This window comes from Limulus polyphemus, unplaced genomic scaffold (assembly GCF_000517525.1).
Source record: "Limulus polyphemus unplaced genomic scaffold, Limulus_polyphemus-2.1.2 Scaffold3684, whole genome shotgun sequence".
In the NCBI taxonomy this organism is placed as follows: domain Eukaryota; kingdom Metazoa; phylum Arthropoda; class Merostomata; order Xiphosura; family Limulidae; genus Limulus; species Limulus polyphemus.
In genome coordinates this window covers 4435-15258 of record NW_013669294.1, presented here as the reverse complement: position 1 = coordinate 15258, position 10824 = coordinate 4435, and the positions used below count along the sequence as shown (strand labels likewise).

Genomic DNA, 10824 nt, shown 5'->3' with positions numbered 1-10824 from the left:
ATATGAATGATAAGGACTAGCTTTAAGATTTTGTAGAGGCAGTAAATTTAAGTGAGTTTAAGAGAAAGCTTGACAAGTATATGAATGATAAGGACTAGCTTTAAGATTTTGTAGAGGCAGTAAATTTAAGTGAGTTTAAGAGAAAGCTTGACAAGTATATGAATGATAAGGACTAGCTTTAAGATTTTGTAGAGGCAGTAAATTTAAGTGAGTTTAAGAGAAAGCTTGATAAGTATATGAATGATAAGGACTAGCTTTAAGATTTTTTTTTTCAAATTTATTTATTTAATAGTTTTAGTTTAGAGGATCAGATGGCTGAGGTGGACCAACAGGTCCCTTGTTGTTTCTAAACATTGTTATGTTACCCATTCAAGCCATCTCCAAACTTTATTTTCTAAAAGTGGGCTCCTCATCAAACATGGCTGAAATGTTCAACTTCTGTATTAATGTTTTCAGTATTTCACTGATGAAGGTAAAAAATAAAAAAGTACATAAAGTACTTTCCTTTTGCCAAAAAAAAGAGGAAGATAATGAATCATACAAATATAATAACATACAACTAAAATTTTATTTTACATTTCCTTAAATATACACGTACTTTAGAGAAAATGATTATATTTATTTTGCCATAGAAATAATTAAAAACTAACTGAACTGTAAGTTGTGTGATTTAAATGTTTTTATTTATTTTTAATGTTTTCGTACATTCTCTGCACATCTCATTATAAAATTTAATATTAAATTAATAATGATGACCAATGGAAAATTTTGTTATCTGTTATTCATAGGTCAAGCTATGCAGATATGTTACATGACAAAGAGCGAGTAAGTGAAATAACTTTATTTATGTTATGCAATATTGTAACTTTATGCTTTACCAAAATTTCAGGAAATATTTTGCTTTCAAATTAATCATATCTGAAATAATTACTAACCAAGTAATGATAGTTTAAAAACAATTTTTTGCAGAATAAACCATTTTAAATATTAGACAATGTGATTAGTAATATTTTGGCAGCTTATTTGGATTTTAAATAATTACTAACCAAGTACTAACCCATTCATTGTGGCTGGGATATGTATTTTCAAGTACAGAAGGAAATATGTCCCAGCTGCAGTAAAAGGTTTAAAAAGAATTTTTTGCAAAGTGATTAATTTCACTTCATTAATTAAAGAAATTAATATTAAAGAAAGTAGTAATGATCTTGGCTCATAAGTCCTACAATGTCGTATTCAATGTATTTGATTATGAATTTACATCTGAGTTATGTAGAACATAAAAATGCTATGACTACTGTACTGTACTTGTGATTTCGATGCATATTCTTCTGTTGTATTTGTATTTACTTAAACTAAAAGCAAAGCACTATGTATTATTTATTTGTAGTTACTTTCAGTAACAGTATTGGCTGAAATATTTAATGTATCTAGTTTTATTTGTACTCTTTATAATGAAAGTAGAAGAGTACAAATAAAACTAGATACATTAAATAGTATATGTATTTAGGACTAACCTAAATATTCTAAGCTGGCCAAGCCCCTCATGAGTTATTATTGGTATTATGGCTGAAACTATTATCAGTGAGGGTGCCCAACTGATGAAACTATGAATTCCAATAAGGTCCATTACCTCTTCTCACGTGTATAGCTATTCTAGTTCAGTGCTGCCCTCTATATGCAAACATTTCTTAACATGCCACAACCCTTGAACTCTCACATACCCCATGATCAATGTGTTTCAACTATGCCTCGCATGTAAATCATCATGCGACAACCCTCCACCAATAGAAGTGTGACACACCCTCCTGATGCATCTGACTTCCTCTGTCAGACTTCCTTCTTGTTAGGCAGTGATCGAGTGCAGGCATTTTTCAATTGTGCTCTTTTCACGTGTTAATATTATTTATTTTTTTATGAAGTAGTGATTTACTTGATTTATTTATTTACTACAGTTAGTTTTTTTCTGTAGTGGTTTGCCATTATAACTTACCCATGTTCATTGATTTTCTTTTTCTCATTTTCTGTTTCTTCACAGTTTAAGATGAATTCTTAAGTTTATGTTCTACAACTTCTGATGTTACTGCTACTTCAAATGCCATTACTGGCCTCAGGTCTGGGGGTCTTGACTGAAGATTTTTTTGGCTATCATTTGTCAGGGAGATTGATCATTATGAGTCATCCCTTTTCTCCCAACAATGTTCGGGTTCTTCCTGCATTGTCCAAACCTGTTCATGACAAGGAGGATTTTGACAGCCTTTTTTTTCCTCCTCCTAGCTAAGCCATACCTTCCCATGTATCTCCTGTGAAATCTAATAAACCTAACTCTGCCTTTTTGATATGCTTTCTCAGGTGTGTTCCATTTTCTCATTTTCACCATTTTGATATGATACTGTTCCTTCTTTTTTTTTACATGACACCCATCATTAAAGTTCCTTGTTTTTCCTCTTTTCTTTGACATCAGGGATTATGGTGAGCATTTTGTTTCTCAGTTCAGGGCTGGTGTTAGCATGCCTCATCCTCCATGGCTTATTGGCAAGCTGATCAACCCTTTCTCAACTCCCAGCAGTTGGAGTCACTTTTGCCAATCTGTGGACTCTGTGGTAGTTCCTACTATTAGAGATTTAAAAATTTCACTGTGTCTTGATGTCAGGTTCATCTTTGCCAGCTGTTTCAGTGACTATCAGAGGGTTTCCAGTCTGGTGGGGGCACGTTTTGCTGACATTGTTCCCCCCTGGTAGTTATTCACTACCGATTATCGGGTGATCTAAGTTTTGTCAGAAGGATTTTTCATCCTTTTTCCTTTCCTCCTCACTATTTCTCCTGTACTAATTTTCTCCCCATTAACTTGGGATCCAGCTACTTGTCTGGGTCTATCCACAGTTGTGCTGACCCTTCTATCACAGAGCACTATCAAGCCTGTCAACCAATCTCCTCTAGGATTTTACTCCAGTTTCTTTGTCCTCTGATCCATCTGTTGTGTCTCAACCAATTTCTGAATATTCACCAATTTCCCATGGAGTCCTTTATTCCACCCAGGTTTTTTTTTTCTCCAGGACTATGGATGACCAAGATAGATTTCTCAAATGTTGATTTCCATAATCATATTTCTCATCAATCCAGATGTTATCTTCAGTTTGTCCAATACGTGGTTATGTATCAGTTTTGTTCTTGGTCTTTCAGGCTTGCTTGAACATCAGATATATTTTATTGGATGCCCAACTTCTGCATGCTCTAAGGTTTAGTTTACATTACTACATGGACAACTGACTCCTGTTAGCTCATTCTGAACTGGAGTCCTCTCAACACACACATCTGCTGCTGACAGTAGCAGCTTGTGTTGGTTGGATTCTAAAGTTGGTGAAGTTTCCTTTTGCTTACCCACTATCTTATCCACTTGGTTGTATTTTTCAACACCCACCTCATTCAGGCCCAAACTTCTTCACTTATCCATTTGATAATGCTTTCAGTTCTCTTTGCATTTACTGCTTCCTCAGTTTCTGCATGAGATATTCTTTTGATTTTAAGGACTTGAGCTTATATGGAAGCCCTTATTTCTTTCAGGTGGGCACATATGCATTCTCAGGAGTGGACTTTGCATGGCCTATTGAATCTTGTTTGTGATCACTTGGACTCCCCAGTTGTCCTTTTTCCTTCCCTTGCAGACTATCTGCATTGGTGGTTGAACAAAGAGAGCACAAAGAAGGGAATACCGCTTTCTCCACCTCGTCTGGATTTCCATCAAATCACAAATGCTTTCCTCCAAGGTTGAGGAGTGTGGGTCCATCTTGGAGCTTATGGCGGTATGATGTGCTTTGGTACATTTTCTCTCTCTGGTACTGTAATAACATGTCATGCTACATTCTGACTATACCACCATTGTGGCCTATTTCAATCCTTAGGGGGGCACCTGTTCCTGTTTCCTTTGTGGTCAAACATAGGATCTCCTTTATTGGGCCCCACACTCTGTGGATAAATGTCCTTGCATGTCATGCTCCGGGTGCTTTTCATTTTGTAGCAGATCATTTTTTAGGACCTGACCAGGTTTATCCCACGGAGTGGATTCTTGTCCCTCAGGTTCTTAGGTAGCTATGCAAGCAATGGGGTACTCCTCATTTTGATGTTTTTGCTACTTTACTCCAACACCAAGCTACCTCTTTTTTGATCTCTGGTTCTTCATCCTCAGGCCCTTGCAGTGAATTTTATCAATCAGAACTGGACCTGCCAGTTCCATTTACATTCCTTCCAGATTATATGATCTCTTTGTCATGTTGTTCTTCGGATTGATCTTTCCTACTCAAAGCTTTGGCAGCTTATGAGAGCCATTCTTCCTTCTTTGGTTCTCGTCCATCCATTTCTCACTTTTTTCCCAATCTGCTCCAGATAAACTTCTATGTCCAGTATGTGTTCTTCGTTGTTCCATTGCCTGCATGGCCTCCTTTAGAGGTTTCCATTTTCACCATTTCATTTGTTGGCACAGTTCATCTGTATGTGACCTTTCTCCCACTACTTTTACGATTTGGGATCATCAGCTACTTCAATTGGTCTATTCCTCCCTGTCTCTTTCTCATAAAATTCTGTTCCAGATGTCTTTGCATAAAATCAGGGACCTTCCCTTTTTTCTGGAGTGTCACCTCCATTGTCCATGGGAGGAAATTCTTCAGTCATGCATGTGGCCTACACCCCATATGTTTAACTCCCACTATCTTCATTGGGTAGTTGTTTCTTCCTCATCGGGGTATCGCCTTCCACCTATTACCATCTTTCAGACTTTGGTGTGGCTGTGGCTGGGTAAGTTTTTTTTCTATGTATATATATTTCTCCCTCCAGGGGCGTATCCTATTTAGGATGTGGATCCTGTTCAGTGGCGAGTATTGCCTGTCCAGGTATGCTTCCTATATCTCAACTCTGCACAGTATTGCCAAGATGTAAACCCATGGCCAGTAATGCACACTGTTGAGATGGGGTGTTCCACAAGACTGCTAGTAGGCTTTTCCTCACAATATATTTGCTTCATTGACCTTATTGCTATAGGTCAAAGGTCATGTCATCATGTTTGTTGACTTGCATTGAAACTTTTATTGAACTATTATTTTATGAATTTATATCAATAAGTTTGGTATCAAACTGTAGATTATAATTCAAATTTTAGTATTATACACTATTCAATTTCTTAATTTAAAAGTAAATATTAAAAAACTTAAACATCGATTTTTGTGTGTCGCATGGTATGTTCAATGCAGCACTGGTTCAAATTAGATGTTTGTGATGTCAAAATACGAAGTATATAGTTTTGTACGAATTAGGAACTCAAATTACCAATATTAACAAGCTAGAATATAAAATAAGAACCTCCTATCTTTTCTATTTGCTAAGATATTGCTCATGTACTGAATCAAACACAATGGGCCCCACTCACCTCTTTCAATTTTTGGAAATGGTCCCTTATATATGTGTCCTTTGTGTATATGACATGTAAATAACCAATCGAAAGCTAAAAATGTCCTCCTAGTGGCTTTCTCGGCCATTTTCATGTGTTAGGATGCCATCTCATTCTTTTGAAACAAGATTTCAAGGAGGTAGGTTGTGTCTTCAGTCTGCTCAAAATTTAATATTTTTTTAGACTGAAATACAGCTTAGTTACTAAATTTGATAAATTATAATGGAATTCTATGGTATTGATTTACTAATTTATGATTTTTTGATTATTCAAATGTATATATAAAACCTAAAAAAAAATTTTTTTCGTTTTACATACTCCACGTGTGAAATTTCTTAAGGCTTAACAAGCTATGAGAAGCAGCAACCGAGTACAAGGGTCGTAACAAGAAGAGATAATTGTTTACTTTATTTCTTCATTTACTGCTCTATGTTTTAAGAAAAATAAGTTTAAGGTCTAGTTTGTAAATAGTAATAATCTATATGCATATATAATGTATAATAATTGAAATGTGAATGTATTTTACAAAATACCAGTCCACTAAAACACAGCCAAATTTGAGCTTTTAGGCTAAACATTTGTGTTTTCATGTTATAGTCATTCAAGAATAAAAAAGAAATTATATTTATTTCCTAATTTTTTATGCTGGTTATGAGGTCAGGCAAATTGACAGACCTTGTATAGTTATGGTAGAGAAAATAACAGAATATAAAGTGTTACTGAAAACAAATGTTTGAAATGTAATTAGGAAGTTTTAGATTTTACACAGAATATTTGATATTTTTGGGATGTAGAATAGTTTTTAATCATGACAAGAATATCACTTCACACTTGGACTAGTAAACAGAATTGATATTTTCACAAACAAATCTTTAGTAAAAATACTTCATTAAAAAATCTGATTTTTTGTGTACAAAAGACTTGGAATCATTACTAAAAGTCTACCAAATTTTGTGAAGATACACTTGCAGCATTAAAAATTATAGTATAAATACCTAACATGTGCAAATGTGTATCCGAACTCGTGTATTATACACCAAGCCCATCGCGAAAGGGTTAATGTGCCCATTCCAGACTGTACAAACTTATGGACTTACATGGGTAAAGCAGAAGAGGATGAGTGTCCATCCCTTCGATTGAATAAATCAGGGGCAGTCTGCTTTTCAATATAGGGTTTTTGTGATCACCCGTTGCACTGTTTTTGGTGTTGATATTCCTCCAGACTCTCCACTATGTCTTATCACCCCACCCCACCCCGTTCTTCTAGTGGAGTATGGGAGTCCTTGCTACTTTCCAGCACTGGGGTAGTGGACCATGGAGGTATCCTCCTGAATGTGATAATTTCCATTCAGTAGAGATTAGGGTTGTGGTGTTCTGCTGGTGTAGATGGCATCTGATCTTCCAATAATGTGCTTTGCCTCTATGTGTTGGGTCCTGGAGGTTGATGTTGTGCGCAGCTTCTCTGCGGTTCTAACCAGAAGGTGAGGTTGCATATATTTTGTAGAGGCGATCCACTTCCGTGTGGTAGGACCTGGAAGTTAGCGTTGTGCTTCAACTTTTGTGCAGCCCTATCCAGAGAATGATGTTGCTTTGGAGTAGATTCGTCACATTGCAGTTCACAGCTTCAATTGGGACCTCTCCTCCTACCATCACCTGGATATTAGTTCCAAGTGAGTGTTTTTGGTATTAGAGCTGGACCAATCAACATAAATCCTCACATGTGTTGGTTGTGATTCTTCATCCTAACTGCAGTTTTGCCTCGTATTCTCCACCTCCATGTGGTGGGTCCCAGAGGTTGTTGTGTACACATGGGCTCCAACTTCTGTGCAGTCCTGTCTGGAGAATGATGTTGTTTGGGTAAAGGTTCTCCCTCTAGCACTCTGCCTCAGAGCTTTTACCCTGCCTGAGGCTGCTGTTGCACTGAGGAGTTCCAGTCAGTTTGAATTTGGTTTGATGTGAACCACCACATTTGCACACCCTTTTGTACTGTCATTCAGATGTCTGATTCCCAGGTGTGTATTTTCACACATCTGCCCCATTTAGTAGATTGGTTTGACATGTATATAATTCCATTCTACTCAGTTTAAGATGAATACAGCGTGGACCCTCCTCCTACCATGAGTTGGAAGTTGTAATCCCAATACCGCTTGGTTTTAGACTGGAGTTGACCAGCTGCATATGGTCCATTGCACCCTAGCCACTCTACTCCTTGGAGCACATCCACTTTAAATTTCCCCATATTCCTGTCTGTAGATGGTTCTTCTACTGTCTTTCTTCACCAGGATTGAGATTCCAATATATTGTGGTTCAGATTCGAACCCACCCGGTTTCTTTCTTCTTTTTGGTTGTGCTCCTCTCACTTTCTGCCTGTGTATGTGACACCTATTTCCATACTGGGCACAGAGTATACATGGTGAAGAAGTGGTGCAGTCCCCCATGTATGTTCCTCTCCCAATGGGGATCATACAGTGTACTGCATCAGAAGTTATTATTTTCCTATACTGAAAATATATTTCCTATGGGTTTTAACCTCCCTCCTCTCACACTTCCCACCCTTACTCCCTACTGAAAACCGGGGAGTTCTTTTCTGACTAATCTGAAAGTGGTGGTTCAGTAAAATTGAATAGAGGGAGTCGAGTCACATGTGTCGGGAAGGCGTGTCGAACTCCCATTGGTGGAGGGTTGTCGCAGGATGATTTACATGCAAGATGCAGTTGAACCATGTTGATCGTAAGGTATGTAGGAGTTTAAGGCTTGTGGCATGTGAAAAAAATGTTTACATATAGAATGCAGCACTGAACAAGAATAGCTGTACATGTGAGGGGAGGTAAGTACCTATTGGGAAATATATTTTCAGCATAGGAAAATAATATCTTCTAATTTTTACAAGTAAGAATATATGAAAAGTTTATTTAATTAGCAACAGTCATTACCAATACCAAGTTGAATTTTAGTGTCATCCTAAGCAAATAGCTTGCTGTAATCAGTAGTTAAAGTTGATATACAGCAATAAGTAATGTACATTAGTTCACATTAACATGAAATGTACAGAACTTGCAAAAAGTAAGATTTGCAGAAATTTATATGTTTTAGACTAAAATACTTTTTCAAAGTGCTGACCATTCTTCTTGTATACTTGTATGTTGCAAACTGTAAAAAAAAATGTTTTGCATAAAGAAAGCTATAAAATAATTAAAATTACAATTGTAATTCAGTTTATTGTGAAAGTTTAATCAATATTCTTTACATGTTAAATTTTTTAAATGAAAATCTCAGTATTTACATGTTACTTAAGGCAGAGTGTTAAAATATAGAAATAAAAAAAACATTGTTTATTATTATTGTAATGACATCTTTTTTATAGCTTTCAGTAATATATACTGTTGTCTTTTTCTCAGAACCAAAAATACTTTGCTGCTCTCACTAAAGCAGTTAATACAATCAAAAGTCTGGGTCAGAAAGCAAAGGTGCTTGACATTGGAACTGGAACAGGACTGCTTTCTATGATGGCTGTTAAATGTGGTGCAGATACCATAACAGCATGTGAGGTAGGACACAAAGATGTTAACAATAAACATTTTAATTAAGAGAATGCCAATGTTTTTTTGAGAAACTTTATAACTAACTTCAGTTGTGGAGAAAGAAACTGATCTTGTGTGGGAGTTACATGTAGAAATAAGTTACACAAATTTATTGTTTGTTTTATGAACTGCTCATCTAAAACCTTAACTGTTGTACTAATTGGCAAGTTTATTTAGCACAAAGTATAATATATAGTGTTGATTACATTATATCAAAATAATTTTGAAGCCTGACTGTGTCTTTACAGTACATGTCACCACATTCAGTCATTCTCTGTCTGACAACTGTGCATCTTAACAATAGCCCTACAGCATGATTTCTATTTGGAAAAAAACTCCATCATGAGGCTTTCATGTCCAAAGCATACCACTTCTCACTGATGCTTTACATAATCCATATACTTTACAAGGACAACAATTTCCCAGTGGTCTTTTCAACCGTCCAATCGTACAGAAATTGACAGGCACTGCATCTGATGACTTGACCAGTTCATCTTTGTATGGAATAGCATGAATACCCATCTTATTCTCTAGCTGCTTGAGATATGGGAGTTATGAGTGGAAGTCCTACCTGATAAATACAAAACTTGTGTGCTTTGTTTCCATGTAAGCCAAAATTTCTATATGGTACAAAGGGTCCAAAACATTGATCTGAGAGTAAGAAGAGTTCACTTTTGTATACTCTTTTAATACCTAACTTCCCTTGTGCAGTATCCAGTGATGGTAATGAATCCCTTCGACAAGGTTTTATGACATGCCATTTACTAAGTTTAGAAAGTCTTTCACTTATTAACCAGTAAAAAAAAAGGCACAAGACTTGTTAAAGTTGTCAGGGTACACATATGCTCCATTGAGTGTCACCATGTACTGCCATTTTTCCTCAGTTACATACTCTTCTTATAGTTTTTACAGTTGGCCTTTCTTTCATGGATGTCATGAAAATAATTTGTTTACATGTGACTTATGTCATTTTTCAAGATGGAAATCCTTCTTGATTATGTTGTGTACTGTTGCCTGGGGCATGATGAACAGCTTTTGCCACTGGCCTTTGTGTTCGTGGATTCTCACATGTTACAAGATGTTATAATTTGCTTCTCAAGCTGGGATATGATATGTTTCAGGTCTATTTCTGGATGGTCATGGTACCTCAAATTAACACAAATCCCCATGTTTTTTTTCAGTACCCATATAGGAATTTTTAACTCCAATCTGAACACATTTTTATGTTCTTAGTACATGAATATGCTTACTAAATGCAATCAGTTGTTTGTAGCATTGCACTACCTATGAAATGCTAAACAACGTCAAAATGTAGTTCTGATACATTCCATACCACCTTGACTTTATATCAGTTGTGGTTGTCACATGACTTGTTTATTTGCATATTCAAAATTGTTTTAATATAACATTCTCAACCCTCTATACTAGTTTTAATCAATTAGAAATTCAAAGCATTCCACAATAGTCTGTCATGTTTCATGTACTTGTAGATAATGTTAGGTTGTCAAGAAATTAATTTCGCTTTTTTTTAATATGAAAAAACCTGAACAACTTGTATATCAAAACAAAACATTTATTAAATGAAATATCTTCATTCTTATAAATGATGCTTTTCCATCCTATAATCAGGCTGTTAATGCCCTGATTAAAGAAATCACTTGGCTTTGAAGCAAAAAAAATATGTGGATGTCTCTTTACACCTTCCACATTTGCATACATTTTCCCCTTAAGATGGTACTGCAGCAAATGAAAAAGATGGTATTCTGATGGCGCCTTATCTGGAGAATATGGTGGGTGGGGAAGAAC

The 10824-nt window shown here is 35.9% G+C and overlaps 1 protein-coding gene across 1 annotated transcript in view; it reads left to right on the top strand.

Annotated features, from left to right (window-relative positions):
- The window catches only part of LOC111088398 (protein arginine N-methyltransferase 7-like), a 12758-nt gene extending 3734 nt beyond the window's left edge, over nucleotides 1–9024 (top strand). The window contains exons 2-3 of the mRNA XM_022398414.1: nucleotides 789–825; nucleotides 8836–9024. Of these exons, the coding sequence (XP_022254122.1) occupies nucleotides 789–825; nucleotides 8836–9024 (226 nt within the window). The remainder of the gene's footprint in view (nucleotides 1–788; nucleotides 826–8835) is intronic.
- The last annotated feature ends 1800 nt before the right edge of the window (nucleotides 9025–10824 follow it).